Source organism: Phycodurus eques, chromosome 9, assembly GCF_024500275.1.
Source record: "Phycodurus eques isolate BA_2022a chromosome 9, UOR_Pequ_1.1, whole genome shotgun sequence".
Lineage (NCBI taxonomy): Eukaryota > Metazoa > Chordata > Actinopteri > Syngnathiformes > Syngnathidae > Phycodurus > Phycodurus eques.
In genome coordinates, this window is record NC_084533.1 from 11,234,931 (window position 1) to 11,255,458 (window position 20,528).

Below are 20,528 nucleotides of genomic sequence, written 5' to 3' on the forward strand. Positions count from 1 at the left end.
TTCTACTGCAGTGTCAGAGTTTGGTCCACATTGCTGCAGTAAGTCGGACTCGTTTCCGGTGAGGGTTGGACTCCGCCAAGGCTGCCCTTTGTCACCGATTCTGTTCATACAGTGTGTTCATACAGACAGAATTTCTAGGCGCAGCCGAGCTGTAGAGGGGGTCTGGTTTGGTGGCCTCGGTTTTGCATCTTTGCTTTTTGCAGATGATGTGGTTCTGTTGGCTTCATCAGGCCGTGTTCTCCAGCTCTCACTGGAGCGGTTCGCAGCCGAGTGTGAAGTGTGTATACAGTATTTACATTTGTTTGATGATCTTAAACATTAAAGTGGGAGAATCTATGCAAAAACATAAGAATCTGAGAAGGGGGTCAATACTATTTCACAGCACTGTAGCTCTGTCTCTCTCATTTCTTCTCCTGGCCAATACAGATGATAATGATACTAAAGCAGGGGTCAGCCACCTTTTTGAAACTGAAAGCTACTTCTTGGATACTGATTAATGGAAAGGGCTATCAGTTTGATAGACACTTTTGAAATACCAAATTTGCTCAAATTATCTTACCTTACCATAGTATGACCAATTAAATAATATTTATCTATGTGAAGACACTGCCATTTTAATGGATTTTCACAATATTTTTTTTAGGAAACAGATAAATATCAATATGCAAGACTTTATTTCTTTAAATCTCAGCAAGTGTTTAGATTTTAAAAGGATCCCTTCTACAACATTCCTAAGAAATCACAATTTCCTGTCACTGATGAGCTATTTTTAAAACAGATACTCATGTGGTCTTTGGGGGCTACCAGGTGCCCACGGGCACCATGTTGGTTACCACTATACTATAGTATAAAAAAGTGCATGTGTACCTCATAGCCTGCGCCATGTCCGTCCCCTGGTTTCCCTGCAGCATTTGCAGTAGTTGCTCAGCTTGTCCTCCCTGCACTTCCTGCTGCAGAGATTGCTCAATGGGCTCTTTCTTCATCTGCTTGACCTGCTGGTGAGCCCTCCCTCTGGAGCCCCCCCGTGCCACAGACCTCCCGTTGCTGGACCTTTGAGTGCCATACTCGTTGTGACTGTCGGACCCCGCATCGTCGTCCTCAATCACCACCAGGTCGGCCGGCATCTCCTTGAACTGATAAACCAGACGCTGACCCTCCACCTTAGCCAGGATGCCTCGCTGGTAGTAGTACCTGCAGTTAATGTGAGTGTAGATCATATGTTAGCATACCGACTGGGAGAATGTTAGCCTTTAATAAACTCTCATGAGAAATAGTACCTGAAAAAAAAGAGCAAGATAAAGCATCCTTATTTGCCTGAGCGCTTTTTGTACTCAGGTTGTTATCTTGCTGTATGATTATATACTGTACCAACTGCTAATATGTTAGCAGTCTTATAAATTATATTTTGAAACCATACCTCAATACAGGGCAAGATGCAGCACGCTTATCATTGGCTTTAGGTACATGCCAACTGCCAGGCCTTTAGCATTTTATCAACCCTCATTAGAAATAGTACCTAAAAACAGGGCAAGATGTAAAATCCTCATCAATCTGCCTCAGAGATTTCCCTACCCACGTTGCTATTTTGCTGTATGTTAACATACTAACTGCTACCATGTTAACATTTTATCAATCCTCATTTAATATAGTGCCTGACAACAGTAGAAAATGTTAAATCCTTGTCAATTGCACTTTCTCTACTCAGATTACTACTTTGCTGTATGTTATCATACCTACTGTCACCATGTTGACATTTAATCCTAATAGGATGTAATATCTTTATCAAGGGCTTAGTGCTTTATTAAGCCCTTCATTAGTGCTAAAATATGAGACTGCTAAAGTGTCTTTATCTCGCAGTCTTTTCTTTTGTCTTATTGTGAACATTTTCACGTCATTTTCTTCTGCTTTCTGCCACATTCCCCCTGCCTGTGGTGAGAAACGTGTTGCACAAATACATTTCCACAAATATGATGATCGCTCTCTTTTTATACCTGAGCGCTCGTCCCATGGTCTCGTAGTTCATGTCGGGCTTGTTCTTATGTTTGCCCCAAAGCTTGGAGACGGCCTTTGAGTCGACCAGCTTGAATATGCCTTTCTCCCGCTGTGTCCACTTGATGTACTTGGGACAGGTGTTCTTGTCCTGCAGTAAGGCCAGCAGGAATTCCCACAGGTAGATGGTGTTCCCTGCAGATGATGACGGGGAAATGACATTGCATTTGCTGTTTTGATTTATTTCTTTTCAAAAACACCTGGCATCCACAGAGTAGACTTGTATTATTCAGTCCATATGTTCAAAGACTTTCACTTTCTCAATTGCACTAGAATAGTTGATCAACCCACGGTTGTAGTTTTGGAAGTTGCGAAACAGGGCGTTCAAACCACAGAGACAACAATCGATCAGCTTTATTTGCAACAATTCCAAAACAATTAGTAGCCTCAACAAGGATTGTTAAAACAAAGAGAATTACCTGTATATACACAGGAAGCTACAGTATATGAAGCAAACAGACTCACGTTCAAAGCACGTGCATTGCAGGGCAATTGTGAAGTTGTAAATTTCCCACCTCGAACTACGAAATTTGGATTCATCTACGATTCAAGCATTCAAATTTTACTTTTCAGCCATGATTTTTGTCTCTTTTGACTGGAAAACAGTGCCCTTGACATGTCACTGGACGCAGCACTCACATATCCAGCATAAGATTGATACCAGTATTTATCTGTCTTTCTTTACAGGGCTTAAAATTTGTTTTTAACTTGTATGACAAGTAAGAATGGTAAAAATAAAAAAGAGAGACGCATTTGACATTCATCATGACATTTATTTGCTATCCATCTATTTTCCGTAACGCTTGTCTACACTAGGGGTGTCTATGCCAGCTATCTCTGGGCGAGAGGCGGGGTACACCATGAACTCGTCGCCAGCCAATTGCAGGGTACATATAGACAAAAACATCATTCACCTACCATGCATGTTTTTTTTTTTTAAATGTGGGAAGAAACGGGCCAGCACGGTGAACATCTGCCTCACAACATCTGGTTTTTCTCCAGGCACTCCTGTTTCCCCCCACATCCCAAAAACATGCGTGGTAGGTTGATTGAAGACTCTAAATTGCCCGTAGGTGTTAATGTATGTGTGAATCGCTGTTTGTTTCTATGTGCCCTGCGATGGGCTGGCGATCGGTTCTGGGTGTACCCCGCCTCCTGCCCGACGATAGCTGGGATAGGCTCCAGCAGCCCGCGACCCTAGTGAGGATAAGCGCTAAATAAAATGGATGGATGGATTGATGGGAAGAAACCAGAGTACCCAGAGAAAATCCATGCAGGAAGGAGGCGAACATGCAAACTCCACACAGGTGAGGCCGGATTTGAACCCGGGTCCTCAGAACTGTGAGGCAGATGTGCTAACCAGTTGGTCACCGTGCCGCATTATTTAATATATAATATTAGCCGTTCTTCTTTTTATACCTGTATGACTGTTGTTACTCCTGTTTTTTTTACTGTACAGTACTTCTGACTTTTGATTCAACATCATGAGCTCCACAAATGCAATGTTTAACTTGATACATGTATTTACCCGTCGCTACAGTGGTTAACTTCCTTTTACAACTGTATGACAGTAAGTTAGCTGTTTTTCATGACAAAGTTAAGAATACTCTTTTTGATAAGACTATTATTCTTAACATTAGAAGTCGTTAATACGTTTTTATTTTTACACTTAACTTAAGACTTAAGAAAGTTATGATGTTACTTTAAGATGCCTGGTTTTATCACAAAACGTCCTTTATTTCCTGTGTAAATGTCAACCAATCTGAGGTCGACAGCATTCTGGTGTGTATCGTGTTTGACCTTGTATTGAGTGCATGTGGGCGTATTGGGATGGACTAAATAACAGAAAGGCAGAAAGTCGATTAATGTGCGGCGTGCTTTAACCAGAGGTGGTTAAAAACAGTAACGTTCCCAGTAGTCACTCGAATCCCAGCCGCCGTGACAGAGTGATGTATATGCATGAGACTAAAATGTGTCACCGTGTGCGGTTTACAATAGTCTCTATCAGTGGAGCATCAAGGTGCCTGAAAGCGCGTCCCTGCAGGCCCTGAGAAATGCATCATTCACACCTGGCTGTTTGCACATAGGGTGACACACAGAGAGTGCGCCACATGAGGGGGAGAGACCTTGATTTTGATTGGCTCGTTACAAGGAGGCCCACATGTTATCGAGGCTTACCTTTGCCCTCTTTGCTCTTCTTCCTCAGTGGAAGATTCGGGGTAGAGATGGGGGAGCAGGAGCGTACCGCACGGGGCTTCCTCACTGAGACAAATTGAAGAGAGAGGCAGGGTAAAATAATTACCACACACATTGTCTACATGTTTTGTTGGAAAACAAGCTCACCTTTATTTTTTTTCTGCGGCTTCAAGGGACATCTTTGGGGGATCTCGTCCATGGATGAGGTGTCCTCATCCAGCGACAGGTCAAGGGCGCCGTTCTCCATGTGGTCGGGCCGTAGGGGCGCGTACGTCAGGTCCGCTTCCAGCATCGTGCCGTAGGTGTGAACTAAACCACAGTCAAGAAGACCGAAAAAATAAATAAATAAAAGTCCCTGGATGATGTGTGACACAAAACATCATCAAATCATCAAATGCCATGAGCTCCAGCTGAGCTTAAGTGAGGGACCTAAATGCCCTTTAACATATTCATACACAGGTGCTGGTCATATAATTTGAATATCACGAAAAAGTTGATTTATTTCAGTAATTCCATTCAAAAATCGAAACGTGTATATTATATTCAGTAATTACACACAGAATATTACTTCAGACTGATACAAAAAAGAGATTTCTAGAAATATTGGCCAACAGAAAATTATGAACATGAAAACTATGAGCATGTAGAGCACTCAATACTGAGTTGGGGTTCCTTTTGCCTGAATTATCGCAGCAATGCGGTGTGGCATGGAGTCGATCAGTCTCTGGCACTGCTCAGGTGTTATGAGAGCCCAGGTGGCTCTGATGGTGGCCTTCAGCTCTTCTGCATTGTTGGGTCTTCCTCGTCACAATACCTCATAGATTTTCTATGGGGTTGAGGTCAGGCGAGTTTGATGATATGTGATATTTTTTACGATATTCTAATTATATGACCAGCACCTGTAGTCGAACCTCCAAAGTGGTCAAATTTTTACCTGAATGAAATGAAATTCTACAGGAAAAAAATTAATCTAAGTTTCGTGTAGGTTTTTTTTTTTTTTTTTGTAAAGCCACCAAAAAGGCTTACAGTGAAGGCAAAGAGGAACATTGTCAAAAGAACAGGGAATGGAAGATGCCAACACGGGTCAAAGGCTGACTGTGCATTTTAATATTTTTTTAATGTTATATTTCTGTATTCAGTATTTCAGTATGATAGGTAAAATGTGAGCCTGGAAAGATTCTGTTTCACTAGATTTCTACGTGATTTTTATTTTTTTTCTAAATCTCAACAAAGAATCCATTCTTTGATGGTCCACTATATTGCGTATTCCTAGGGTAGGTTAGGCAGCACGGTAGTCAAATGGTTAGCACGTCTGCCGCACAATCGAGAGGTTTTAGGTTCAAATCTCTGTGAAGTTCCATGCTCACACTGTGCTAGCATGTTTTTGTTCTAAGAATAAATCGTCCATAGGTGTAATGTGAATGTGAGTGGGATTGCTTGTTTAACTGTGTGCCGTGCGATTGGCTGGCAACCTCTCGCCTAAAGTCAGCGAGTATCCGCTTCAGCTCATTCGAGACCCTAATAAATACTATGGAAAATGAAAATGGACGGCGGGATGAAAATAACCACATAACCTTGTGAACGAGTGGAGATGAATGTTCGAGAAGCAGCATATTTCTCAACAAAAAGTCATCTTACGCATGCGCTTCTCGTCCAGTATGTTGTTTGGCGACTCCATGTTGAGCAGAGCCACAGCGGCCTCGTTTGTCTCCATGCTGTCCTCTGCACCTGAGACCGTTTCTAAGAAAAATAACAACAATAAGACATTAGCTCCTTCAGTGTTATCATGTGGCGCACCTGCATGGGTATCAGAGCTCAGTACCAGCACCAGATACTCGAATGGGGACACCTGCACACTAGAATAGGATCCAATACAAGAACTGTTTCCTACATTTCGTTCATATTTGAGTGGATCAGACATTCATACATGTTAGCTGTATATGTTGATTTTATGGATGTATATTGATGTATTTTGGTCATTTAGGGTCCCAGGGGCGGAAGTGAATGTCTAATTTAGGACTTGAGTTGGAAAAAATGTGGACAGACTGGGCAGCTGTACCTAATGAAGTGTCCCCATTAGTGACAGCGTACACAAATACAGTGGAACCAGCAAAGTCAAATGCGCTGAAAGTGGAATAAGTTGAAGTCAAATCAAATATCTCTGAAAAAATATACCTCCATAATCATGGTGTTTGTGCTTTCCTTTTTCTTGAGCTGTTTTTTTTGGAGGGGTGGGGGGGTGTCACCACAGAAGGCTACCGGGTGGCGAAGAAAAGTGTGATGAAAATCATAGACCAGGAGGAAAGCATCTGTGGCTTCTTCTTCCTCTTTTCCTTTCGGCTTGTCCCGTTCGGGGTCGCCACAGCGTGTCATCCTTTTCCATGTAAGCCTATCTCCTGCATCCTCCTCTCTAACATCAACTGCCTTCATGTCATCCCTCATCACATCTTCCTCAAGCTCTTTTGCCTGGCAGAATACTCACTATCTCTTCTCTGGATGTGTCCAAACCATCAAAGTCTGTTATCTATAACGTTGTCTAACTTGGCCGTCCCTCTGAGGAGCTCATTTCTAATTTTATCCAACCTGGTCACTCCGAGAGCAACATCTTCATTTCCGCCACCTCCAGCTCTGCATCCTGTTGTCTCTTCAGTGCCACTGTCTCTAATCCGTACATCATGGCTAGCCTCACCAGTGTCTTATAAACTTTGCCCTTCATCCTAGCAGAGACTCCTCTGTCACATAACACACCTGACACCTTCCTATACCCGTTCCAACCTGCTTGGACCAGTTTCTTCACTTCCTGACCACACTCACCATTGCTCTGGACGGTTGACCCCAAGTATTTGAAGTCCTCCACCCTTGCAATCTCTTCTCCCTGTAGCCTCACTCTCCCACCTCCACCCCTCTCATTGTTGCCCATATATTCTGTTTTACTTTGGCTAATCTTCATTCCTCTCCTTTCCAGTGCATGCCTCCACCTTTCTAATTGTTCCTCCACCTGCTCCCTGTCCACAGGGATTCCAGTCTAACCTCATCTGTCAGCCTATCCATCACCACTGCAAACAGGAAGGGGCTCAGGGCTGATCCTTGATGCAGCCCCACCTCCACCTTAAATTCATCTGTAACACCTACAGCACACCTCACCACTGTTCTGCTGCCCTCGTACATGTCCTGTATTATTCTAACATACTTCTCTGCCACGCCAGACCTCCGCATGCAGTATCACAGTACCTCTCTGGGTACTCTGTCATACGCTTTCTCTAGATCTACAAAGACACAATGCAGCTCCTTCTGAACTTCTCTGTACTTTTCCATCAACATCCTCAAGGCAAATAATTAATCTGTGGTACTCTTTCTAGGCATGAAACCATACTGTTGCTCGCAAATACTCACTTCCATCCTGAGTCTAGCCTCCACTACTCTTTCCCATAACTTCATCGTGTGGCTCATCAACTTTATTCCTCTATAGTTCTCACAGCTCCGCACATCACCCTTGTTCTTAAAAATGGGCAAAGCACACTTTTCCTCCATTCCTCAGGCATCTTCTCACCCGCTAGAATTCTATTGAACAAGCTGGTCAAAACCTCCACAGCCACCTCTCCTAGGTGCTTCCATACCTCCACAGGAATGTCATCAACTGCCTTTCCATTTTTCATCCTCTTTAATGCCTTTCTAACTTCCCACTTACTTATCATTGCCACTTCCTGGTCCACCACACTTGGCTCCTCTACTCTTCCTTCTCTCTCATTTTCCTCATTCATCAACTCCTCAAAGTATTCTTTCCATCACAGACAGACAGACGCGCACACGCACACGCACACTACTGGCATTATCCATCCATCCATTTTCTGAGCCACTTCTCCTCACGAGGGTCGCGGGCGTGCTGGAGCCTATCCCAGCTAACATCGGGCAGGAGGCGGGGTACACCGTGAACTGGTTGCCAGCCAATCGCAGGGCACATACAAACAAACAACCATTCACATTCACACCTACAGGCAATTTAGAGTCGTCAATTAACCTAGCATGCATGTTTTTGGGATGTGGGAGGAAACCGGAGTGCCCGGAGAGAACCCAGGCAGGCATGGGGAGAACATGCAAACTCCAAACAGGCGGGATTCAATCCCCGGCCCTCAGAAGTGTGAGGCAGACGCTCTAACCAGTCATCCACCGTGCCACCTACTGGCACCAGTCAACACGTTTCCATCTCTATGGAATGTATCTCCCTAACCTGCTGCACATCTTCCCATCTCTATTCCTCTGTCTGGCCAACCTGTATAGATCCTTTTCTCCTTCTTTAGTGACCAACCTGGCTTACATGTCATCATATGCCTCTTGTTTGGCCTTTGCCACCTCAACCTTTGCCCTACGTCGCATCTCAATGTATTCCTTTCGCCTCTCCTCGGTCCTCTCAGTGTCCCACTTCTTCTTAGCTAACCTCTTTCCTTATATGAGTTCCTGTACTGTGAGGTTCCAGCACCAAGTCTCCTTCTCTCCTTTCCTGCAAGAAGATACACCAAGTACTCTCCTGCCTGTCTTTCTGATCACCTTGGATGCAGTGGTCCAGTCTTCTGGAAGCTCCTCCTGTCCACCGAGAGCCTGTCTCAGCTCTTCTCGAAAAGCTTGACAACAGTCTTCCTTTTTCAGCTTCCACCACATGGTTCTCTGCTCTGCCTTTGTCTTCTTAATCTTCCCCCCCACCACCAGAGTCATCTTACACACCACCATCCTATGCTGTCTAGCCACACTCTCCCCTACCACTACCTTACAGTCAGTAACCTCCTTCAGATTACATCGTCTGCACAAAATGTAATCCACCTGCGTGCTGCTACCTCTGCTCTTGTAGGTCACCCTATGTTCCTGCCTCTTCTGGAAGAAAGTTTTAACTACAGCCATTTACATCCTTTTTGCAAAGTCTACCACCATCTGTCCCTCCGAGGGCATAGGCGCTAATCACATTATACATAACATCCTTAATTTGAAGTTTCAGCCTCATCAGTCGATCTGATACTCTTTTCACCTCCAAGATATTCTTTGCTAACGCTTCCTCTAAAATAACCCCTACTCCATTTATCTTCCCATCTACACCATGGTAAAACTATTTTAACCCTGCCCCTAAACATCTAGCCTTACTGCCTTTCCACTTGCTTTCCTGGACACACAATATATCAACCTTTCTCCTAACCATCATGTCAACCAACTCCCGAGATTTTCAATAGTCCCAACATTCAAAGTCCCCACATTCAATTCTAGGCTCTGTGCTTTCCTCTTCTCTTTCTGCCTAAGAACCCGCTTTCCACCTCTCCTTTGTCTTCGACCCACAGTAGCTGAATTTCCACCGGCGCCCTGCAGGTTAACGGTGACGGGGGCGGACGCTGTTAACCCGGGCCACGACCAATCCGGTATGGAATTCTTTCGATGAACGCTCATATTTATTTGGCGAAGATTTAAGACGGATGTCATGGTCTGTCCCTGCAGTTCCGTTATTGGAGTTTGGGTGGCGCTTTGAAGCCCTCTCCCCCTCTCTCTTTTCCCAGTAATCAGCACCACCTCAGCCGCGGACCTGTTACCAATCAGCACTCTACTCTGCCTGCATTTAAGCCTTCCAGATCCAAGACAGAGTATTAACGTTCTCCTGTGGTACGTCTCCCAATCCTACACGTAAGCTACGCTATCCTTCTGACCTCCATGTTTTTCATTGTCCTCAGTGCTCCTTGCCGAGTGACTTCTTCCTTCACGCTGCCAAACCATCCACCTGTTCACGCCACCGCCTGCCACACATTCCCTGCCTCGACAACCCACCAGTACGTCTCAAGGATCAGCTCCCTCTTTCCATAAACCGTTCATCCCAAACCTCTCAGCCTCCGCCTGGTTCTGAGTCCAGTCAAAATCGAATCGTGACAACGGATGCCCTTCCTGACGCAACCCTCTGCATTTATCCGGGCTTGGGACCGGCCTACAGTTTGCACTGGCTTGTGCCCCCCATAGGGCTGCATTAAGAAAGCATCTGTGGCTGCTCAGTACAATATGAGCAACAGTGTTATTAAATCACAAGACTTTATTTATTCTAGCAACATGACACCTTCGGATACCTTCTTGAGTAAATGTCTGTCAGGCCTCTTGTGGGGTGAGTACTGAGTATGTTTCCTTTTTTTTTTTTTTTGTAAATTTTATTTAGGAGAGGGCAAGCGCCCTAGAAAATGGATAGATGGATGATGTCTCTAAATGTCTCATATTCCTACCTGAGAGGTCCACTCCTCCCACTAGAATGGAGGGCACCTCCACCACGTGCATGGCGTTGTCCATCATGATGCCATTGGTCACCTCGTCAGACTCCAGGCCTGAGTACACCTGCAGCAGATCTGTGGTGGGCACGTGCTCCACAATCACGGCCGGGAACACAGATGGGTCATCCAGCTGTGACAGACAAACGCGCACACACACACACACACACACACACACACACACACACACACACACACACACACACACACACACACACACACACACACACACACACACACACACACACACACACACACACACACACACACACACACACACACACACACACACACACACACACAGGGTTGAGTGCGAGGCAGAGGGTTGGCTCAATGCAGTCTACATTGTAAAACAACATAAAAAACCCTGATAGATGAATATCACCACCTGATTTGCTGGCTCTTATTTTCACAGCCGTTTCAAAGCAAGCCAGCACCATGTGCAATTTGGGCTAATGTGTAGCAACGGAGAAGAGGAGCTCATTTCTGAAGCGTTCAAGTAATCTGTGGAGAGTCATCAAAAGGAAGAAGACAGGCTGCAAAAATCAGCCTAACTCTCCCACACAGGGAAGCTTGGCTGGGAAACAGTCAATGTGAATGCTATAATTGGGAATTTCTCACACAATGTGCTTTGGGAATCTGTCCTGTGGGCAATATTTCACTTTTACACATTCACAGTCTTAACTGATTGTCTCGATGCAAAATCTGCCCTCCAGTCAAAACATGTTTGAAGTTAGTGAAATGATAAATCCATATTTACTCACTTGCCAGGTTAGGTACAATCTAAATCCTACCCATAAACAGATAATAATGCCGACCTTTTTTCTTTTGAATGACACTGAGAGAAAATGATCAAAGCAAGAATAATACATGTGTGCATTGTCTTGCAATGTGGACGCATCATAAATGCGAGTTGGTTCTATGTTGGTTACCTTTCTAGCTTCATGAGAGGATCCAAATATTGGAAACAGCTCTTTCTAATATAAAAAAACACAATGAAAAAAATTTTGAAATGAAATGAATGAATAAATAAATATTAGGTAGTAGAGCTCTGAGATCTGCCGTCTCAGATCAGATAAAGAAGCACAGAGTCCAAAGGAAAAAAACTTTTAGCTGCTTTGCTGCAGGCAAATGGAATAAGTTGCTAATAGAATTGAAGTCAGCCCCAAGTCTCAGTGTCTTTAAGTCCAGGTTAAAAAGCTTTTTTGAACATTTCCATTTCCAATTTTACATGATCTTTTCAAACTGTACATTGTTTTTATTTTATTTTTTCTCTTTATTTTTTTTTATTTCTTTTATTTTTTTGTTTTTGTTTTTAAGCTGCTTCATATTTTTCTCTTTATTTTTTTAATGCTTTGGTCATGTACAGCATATTGAGTTACCTTGTGTATGAAATGCGCTATGTAAATAAATTTGCTTTGCTTTGCTTTGCTTTATGTACTATACGTATTGTAAATAAATTTTATTGTGTAGCCAAATACGTGTGTGTACGTTTTTCGTCCCTATCACTTGGACATTGTGGATGATTTTATTTAATGCAGTCACACCACCAACCCACTAGATGACAGCAGAGTACATATTAAGATTACCCTGACTGTTGCGCCAAAGGCTGAAAAATTGCCTCACCTCAGGGAGCCATCATTACAAAGCAGTTCATGAAACAATGCTGGGTGTTTCTCGACATTTTTGTTTAACTACATATCCCAAAAAAACATCCTCTAAGTATTAAAGACTTCCAGTCAAATGTAGAAAAAATATATAAATAAATAAAACATTTTCATTCTATATAATATTATGATTTGTGTGCATGTGAGTGTAATGCAGTGATTAGCATCATTGCAGACTTGTAGTATATAAATTGGGAATTGACACTAACAGTCCTCTGCTTCATTAAAAGTGAGAAAGGATGGCAAGGGTGCAGGAGGAGGAAGAGGAACAAAGGCTTATCTGTGATGTTAGACAAGTGTCCATTGTTGGCTTGAACCTCTGCGAAATACCAGGTGTTCAGGCCTTACGAGGGAGGGTTGGTCTGATTAGCCCATTTTGGCTACACTTTAACCAGGCCTGCGAACAGAAGAGCTTGTGATTTGCCGCCATTGTTAGCGGGCCGATGCTCCCGACTTCACGCAAAATGAGTGACAACAAATACACGTTGTGTCATGTGCGCAGACAAATGTTTGCTTTGACTACAAAAAAATATCAGTAGCAATGTTTCCCATTCGTCCCTGTCTGATACTATCAGATGTAGTAAGTTGGTGCGGCTAACAAGTGTGCCTGTCAGCGCCCTTGAGAAAGTCAAGTGTGTGCGTGGGTGCAGACATTTTGACTACTGGTCGATTCAACTCCCCAAACAGCAACTCTTCCTTACCTGACTAATTACTGACAGTACTGTTGTCTCTGCAGATGTTGTGATGGTATACTACCTCAGTGTTTCCCACCCTTTATTGCGCCAGGGCTTGCAGTATATTTTAAATTACAAAATCTCACCCCACCAAAGAAAAATGTGACAAAAAGTACATAGTATACTAAAATAATGATGATCTGCAGTTACAGTGAAAGAGCATTTAATTGTTCTACCTCAAACTACAGTATATGTCGCTCACATGGATATATGAACAAAGATGCATTATTTGTAGTAAATTAAGTTTTAAGTGAAGTTGGACATTTTTCAGCATCTTTCACGGCACACTCATGTGCCATGAATCACTTTATTGGCTCATATTCTCATATCAAAGTGCAACTACTTCTGCTGTACTGAGCATGCTCAAGTTTGAACAGCTACTTCATCTTTGTTGATTGCTGTTATTGTGTGCTCTTCATTTGCATTCCCACATTTTTGTCTGCAAAGCCTTAACATGTTAACCGACTCTGCACAAGCTAATGAGAGCCACTACAAGAGCTGTGTCCAATATTCTGCCTTCACAAAGATAATAATCTGCCAAACCCGCTCTGTAATATGTGATGACAGGTTTGCAAATGAGACACTGAAACTGCCCAAAAAAAAAAAAACACACTGAATACTTTGCTTCCATGTCCAACATCCTATCTTTGCAAAGCAAGATTTTCTGCAATAACAGAGACCAAAACTGGACATGTAACATATTTCGGGTGTCATGCTTACCCCTATTACCCCAAGATGGAACCGGATCGTTAAAGAGAATCAAGCCAAGGCTCTAACTCATTCCAACAACTACAATCAGCACGATGAGTGAGTTCTATTTATGGTGAGTTGAATTTATAATTGTTTTTTTTTATTATTTGTTTCAATGTCGGCCCATCAAAATATTGCTTTACCTGTCTGTACATCATAATCCATCCATCCATCCATCCATTTTCTGAGCCGCTTCTCCTCACTAGGGTCGCGGGCGCGCTGGAGCCTATCCCAGCTATCATCGGGCAGGAGGCACCCTGAACTGGTTGCCAGCCAATCGCAGGGCACACAGAAACAAACAACCATTCACACTCACAGTCACACCTACGGGCAATTTAGAGTCTCCAATGCGTGCATGTTTTTGGGACGTAGGAGGAAACCGGAGTGCCCGGAGAAAACACACGCAGGCACGGGGAGAACATGCAAACTCCACACAGGCGGGGCCAGGAATTGAACCCCGCTCCTCAGAACTGTGGTCCACCGTGCCGCCTGTACATCATAATCAAAGACAAAATAAAAAGTAACAAAAAATATAATTTTTAAAAATGATAATAACAAAAGCATAAGTAGTGTGGCAGATCCTCAACCATACTAGGCTAGACACATGCCATAAGAAGGTCATCCCATGATGCACTTTAGTGGAGTTTCTCACTGACCAACAACAACAGCGCTAATTGTTAGGAGACACCGTGCTCCGATTTCCCCATACATTAATCATAGTCAGTACAAATGCAGCACAGACAGTTGGAAGTCAGAGGGTTGTTATTACGGGAGTTGAGCGGGTGGATGTAGTTTGTTCAGCAGGGTGGGTGCAACCAGAAACAAAGCCAGGGGAACAATGCGAGACCTTTCGGAAGAATCGTCACATCTGCTCGGAACCGGTCGGTCAGGTTAGGCCTGAACAAATCCTCGTTGGGGATCCAGTGAGAACCCGTCATTCTGGATCTACACTCATGATACGCTCACCAGCACGACACGCAGGAGCTCGCTCCACTGGATAGTGGCGTGGGCGTGCCGACAACCAGACAACTGCCGATGTGAGCGGGCCAATAGAGACACATGCTACATGATCCAGATTCACAAGTAAACTATGTGCCGTAAATATATTTATGCTACACGCCCGCTGACTCCCCACTTTCCCTCCCATGCACCCTAACCCCACTGCGGGTTTGTCAGACTTTCCATGTCACTGTCTCCTCCTCCTCCTCTAGACGCTCTGACGGCCTCCCAGTGGCCATGCTGTTTTAAGTTTTGCCTGCCCTGCCGGGACAAGTCTCACATATATCAACAAGCAGCGTGTCAGTGCAAAGGCAGGCCTCCAGGTCACCTCAAAAGTGCAGACTCAGAGTCTGCGCTTCTGTGTGACACACATACTCAAACGGAAGAAAAAAAGCAATACAATTGGACGGCGGTAAATGAGCAGAATGTATGCCACATGAAATTGTATTTTTTTCACGCACTCCAATTGACAATAGTGCAACTAGGACAAGCACTCAACTGAATAACCCCAACAATCCTAAACATGTTTGTCAAATAATGTTTATGTTGGCATAATAGAGCCTTTTCCTGTGTTTTGAGGTAAAACATAAAAAAAAAAAAAACTCTTTTATTATTTTTGTGAGCAAAAGCATTTTTAAGAACAAAATATTGCATTCAACTATCACTTTCTGGGTCAAATATAGCACTTCTATTGTCATAGTATAGTGACTGGTCACCAGTCAATCAAAATCACATTCAGTGCTACACTATGAAGAATTTCGTCTTCAATTAACCCAACATGCATGTTTTTTGAATGCAGGAGGAAGCCAGAGTGCCCGCAGAAAACACAGCAGCATGCAAAGCATGCAAACTCCACCAGGTCAGGAAACCCCGAACCACAGAACAGGTAAGGCGGAGGTGCTAGCAGTCGACCACCGTGCGGGGAATAGAGGTTAGTCAAGTCGCAGTCAAGATGTCCTGGCTGCCTCTCACATTCCAAAGCATGCTGTTAGGTTCATTAAAGACCATGTTAGCGAAAATGCTTGTTTGTCTATATGTGGCCTGGGACTGGCTGGCGACCAGTTCAGGGTGTACCCTGACTCTCAGCCAAAGGCAACTGGGATATGCTCCAGCTCCCTGTGACACTCTAAAGCAGGGGTGTCAAACTCATTTTCGTCACGGGCCACATCGTAGTTATGACTTCCATCGGAGGGCCGCTACAACTGTGAACCTTCATCCATCCATCCATTTTCTGAGCCGCTTCTCCTCACTAGGGTCGCGGGCGTGCTGGAGCCTATCTCAGCTGTCATCGGGCAGGAGGCAGGGTACACCCTGAACTGGTTGCCAGCCAATCGCAGGGCACATAGAAACAAACAACCATTCGCACTCACAGTCATGCCTACGGGCAATTTAGAGTCTCCAATTAATGCATGTTTTTTGGGATGTGGGAGGAAACCGGAGTGCCCGGAGAAAACCCACGCAGGCACGGGGAGAACATGCAAACTCCACACAGGCGGGTCGGGGATTGGACCCGGGTCCTCAGAACTGTGAGGCTGGCGCTCTAACCAGTCGTCCACCGTGCCGCCCTGTGAACCTATATAAATTAAAGATTACCTCATATACTGTAATTACATACAGTAAACACAACAAATTGATGTATAGCCAGTTTTGAAATCAGACGCCTTTAAAAACATGTTTTTCAACTATTATATTTCTTTTCAAAGGGGGATTTGTAACAAAAAAATGCTTGCCCATATCTCAATGGTATTACACCAGAGCACAATGAGAAATTTTGATTTGCTTTCACGGGCCACATAAAATGATGTGGCGGGCCGGATTTGGCCCCCGGGCCACCAGTTTGACACCTGTGGTCTAAAGTATAAGCAGAAAACTAAATGAATGGATACTATACAAGAGGGATGTCCCGATCCAACTTTTACACTTCCGATTCGATACCGATATTGCAGCCTTGAATTTTGTCCGATACCAATATCGGTCCGATCCGATATCAGCAACAATCATACATACTTTTTTTTGTAGTATGGAATCTTAGAAAAGGCTTGATCAAGTGATATTACTCAAACAGAGAACTATAACCAGCAATAGTAGGTATGATAACGTCTAAAGGTGAAAGTGAAATTCCACGTTCAGGAACTTTATTTGGATTTGGACCAAAATGTAACCTTCCAGATCAGCTCGCATGACAACTGAAGAATCTGAGTTTGTTCTAAACAATTAGGAATGGATGGTGGCAGACATCTTCTGGATTTTTTTTCCACACAAAACACAAAACATCCATTGGCTCTTATTTGACCACAGATCTGTGCCAATGCAGAAAATTACTAACCCTGTTGCACACAAAAAAAAAATCATAAAATGTATACATCCACTCTGCAAGACCCAGCCACCAAGCAGGACAGGCTAAAAAAAAAAATGCCACTTCCTAAAGCTGTCATGATGAAAGCAGTATGGTAATGCACAAAACAAAGTCTGTACCAACAGTCAAAGATTGCCAGAATTTGCCTTTGGCAGGAATGGCACCAATGCAAGCAGACTGTAATGGCCTAAAGTGAAATTCCTTGTTCCGCACCTTTATCTGGATCTACATCTAATCGTAAGGACTTCCTCCTTGGCCCATATGCCACCATTTTTTGTGGTCATTGTATAATCCTGTATGACTGGCTAACAATCAAAACTGCAGCATCTTTCCCGGACATCAGAACCATCAAATGACAACAACCTGATAAATCACTTTTGTAAGCCACTTGACAAAAAATAAATACAAAATCTGAGAAATTCATCTAGCATTGCAAGATACGAACCTGGTTGATTTCGTCCATCCCGTTACTGGCAAATTCAAACACCAGTTCATTGGGGTGCACTGCGGTGGTCATGGCGGTGCCCACTCTGGCTCCTTCGCCGCACGGATAGCGCCCCCTACAGATCCCCGACGCGGATGTTCACAGCGCAAAATGGTCTCCGAGTCTGGCCTTCTCTTCAGGGACCCCCGAGCTGAGATTTAGAAGATCAGCCTGGCCCTGCTGAAAGCAGCCTGGTCCCCCTCGGGATCCACCTGAAGCATCTACACCTGGAAGACCGAAAGAAGAGACAGGATGAGGTCACGGGATTTGTCTACAGACAGCTTGAAATTTCAGTGTTCAATTGAGTCAGCAATGGTATCGCACTCATTCTAACAGTTTCAAACAAAACGGATATTTAGAAAGATTAGTTCTGAAAACAACCCTCATACAAACACATTGATCATTTATATGACTAATTTGACCTGTGTCACACCTTATGGTGTACTCACAAAGACAATTCTGCTCGCATGAAGACAGTAATATTTTTAGTGTCAAATGTAGTGGTAATAGTAGTAGTAGTAGTAGTAGTAAGCAGCTGTGCACCACTTCAAACTACAAACACATTAAGAAGCAGCTAGTTAAAGCGTCAAGCTATCATCTTAATAAACATTGGAGTACAATGCTGGCAAAAGAAGACACTTTGCCAGCAAAAGAGAGAGTTGCCCCGTTTTTTTAAATCAGGATTTACTTGGTTGATTTGGAGGCTCTACAACTGGAATTTGACGAGCAATATAGAATTAGGACTGACTTTATTGATTTTGATACAACCGATGCAAAATCAGTGTAAGAATCTGTGTTCTATGATGCCAAAAGAAGGTTTTGCTGGCAAAAGAAGTGGTTTAATTGTACAGCTGTTTCGCCAAAGGCCTACTTTTTTTAATGACAACTGACTCTTAATAAAAAATAAAAAAAAAATTAAAGAAAGAAAAATATGATAGATAATAATTTGCACAAAAAAGCAACTTTGCTGGTGAAAGAATACGTCCTCTACTGCTGGTCCTTCATGTTTTTTTTTTTAAATTGAACTAAATCTGACCTACAGACTTGGACAAAATTGTTGGTACCCCTCTGTTAGTGAAACAATAACCCCCAGTGGTCACAGATATAATTTGTATTTATTTATTTATTTATAATAATGAGAATTAACCCATGAAAATCAGACGTTGCTTTTGAATTGTGGTTCAACAGAATTATTTTATTTAAAAAAACAAAGTCATACAAATAATTTCATCATAGGCACATGCTCAAACAAGGTGTGTCCTCTAATTAGCATCACAGGTGTCTTCAAACTTGTAATCCGTCAGTCGGCCTATTCAAAGGGTGACGAGTAATCGCTGTCCTGTTTGGTGACATGGTGTGTACCACATGAAACGTGGACCAGAAGAAGTAAAGGAGAGAGTTGTCCTCGAAAAGAAAATTATAGACAAGCACATTCAAGGTAAAGGCTATAAGACCATCTCCAAGCAGCTTGTGTTCAAGTGATTACAGACAGATAATACGAATAGTAACAAAAGAGCCCAGAACAACGTCCCAAAAAAATTAAAAGGTGAACTCCAAGGTCAAGGTACATCAGCGTGAGATCGCACTTTCCGTCGTTGTTTGAGCCAAAGCGGACTTCATGGGAAACGACCAAGGAAGACACCACTGTTGAAAATAAGTCATAAAAAAGCGAGATGCTGGCAAAAGATTTTGTTTGTTTGTTGTACAGCTCGACTTTGTTGATTCAGAACGAAAATATAGAAACATTTCCTTTTTTAATTGACAACCATTTCTGTTCTGTAAAGAAACCCTCCTTATCGTTAACCCCCCCCCCCCCCCCCCCCCACCCCAATCACCCCCCCAACCCACACCCCCACCCCCACTTGCCCCCTTCGTTTTGGAGTTCACTTATGGGCATCATGTTTTCATCACATGATCTGCATGGGGCCTGAATGAAGCCTCCACCACACACAAACACCAGGGTGAGAGATCGCCCTTGTGATGCTGCACTGGATACCCTCGGGCTGTTGCCGGAGTGATGTGCCGGGGGTGAGGGGGAGTATAAGGAGTATGTTTGCATGAGTGTGCCAAAGCGACTGATACGCACAAGCAGGTTTCAGTGCAGGATGATGGGAGTGGTGGTAGTGGCTGGAGTGGGTTCAGGAATTAATAAAGCCCAGGCCCACACGCACACACATACACACACACACACACACACACACACCTTTCACCGACACTAAAGTGGAACTGGAGGTCACATACATACACAAAGACTCGCGCACACGCACTTTGCTTTTCCCGCTGCTGCGGGGCGGAGAATATTTGCTTTGAACTGTCTTCGTAAATGTTGCAGGCCCAAGGTGGAGTCACACAAGAGGGGGATGGGAACGGGCGCCAGGCATGGAAAAGCACGCAGACGAGTAGTTAAATGTGCGTGGGGAGGAGCCCAGTGGGGTCAGTTGCAGAAAAGTAGCAGTGATAAAAGGAAGGCCTCTTGCTGTCTGTGCTGACAAATGTGCTTGTCATCTGGAACTTTTCCCGAACTGGTTCTAAGTCTGGTTACTTGAGTTTTCAATCAATGAGTAAAAGGAGGTAAACAAACAAAATAGGCTTGACAAATGACTACATGTCAGTCAAATCTGTAGGACATTTGGTTTGTCTTAATAGCACCCCTGTGTGCATATGTATAGCAAGCAGGTTGGCTTTGAACCTACAGGTACATGGCGCATATTCTTGCCAGTCAGGCGAAGTTTTCTTTTTCAATAGAGGTGCCAACTTTGTTGGTTTTGACCCAAATGTGTGAGAGAAATGCTAAACTTTTCTGTACAGCTTGCCCTGACACACAAGCTGTTTATAGTAAAGATTGATTCTGTTGATTTTGACTCCAAATGTATACAAAAACGTACAGTTTGTGGTCAAAAATGCTGGTGATAAATGAAGCTTCCGCTGTCCAACTGGTCTTTAACAGGCATAGTTCGAGAATCAGGATTGAGTGTCTTGAGTTTTCTACCCAAGATGCCTGAAATCAAAAAA

The 20,528-nt window shown here is 43.6% G+C and overlaps 1 protein-coding gene across 3 annotated transcripts in view; it reads right to left on the bottom strand.

Moving 5' to 3' along the window:
- elf1 (E74-like ETS transcription factor 1) overlaps positions 1–20,528 on the bottom strand; it is a 70,132-nt gene that overhangs the window by 4,854 nt on the left and 44,750 nt on the right. For all 3 annotated transcript variants that reach the window (XM_061685057.1, XM_061685056.1, XM_061685058.1), the window contains 7 exons: positions 17,478–17,743; positions 10,485–10,659; positions 5,884–5,985; positions 4,393–4,554; positions 4,228–4,311; positions 1,992–2,184; positions 868–1,191 (listed from right to left, as the gene is read on the bottom strand). In XM_061685057.1, coding sequence (XP_061541041.1) covers positions 868–1,191; positions 1,992–2,184; positions 4,228–4,311; positions 4,393–4,554; positions 5,884–5,985; positions 10,485–10,659; positions 17,478–17,549 — 1,112 coding nt within the window. In that variant the 5' untranslated portion in view covers positions 17,550–17,743. The remainder of the gene's footprint in view (positions 1–867; positions 1,192–1,991; positions 2,185–4,227; positions 4,312–4,392; positions 4,555–5,883; positions 5,986–10,484; positions 10,660–17,477; positions 17,744–20,528) is intronic.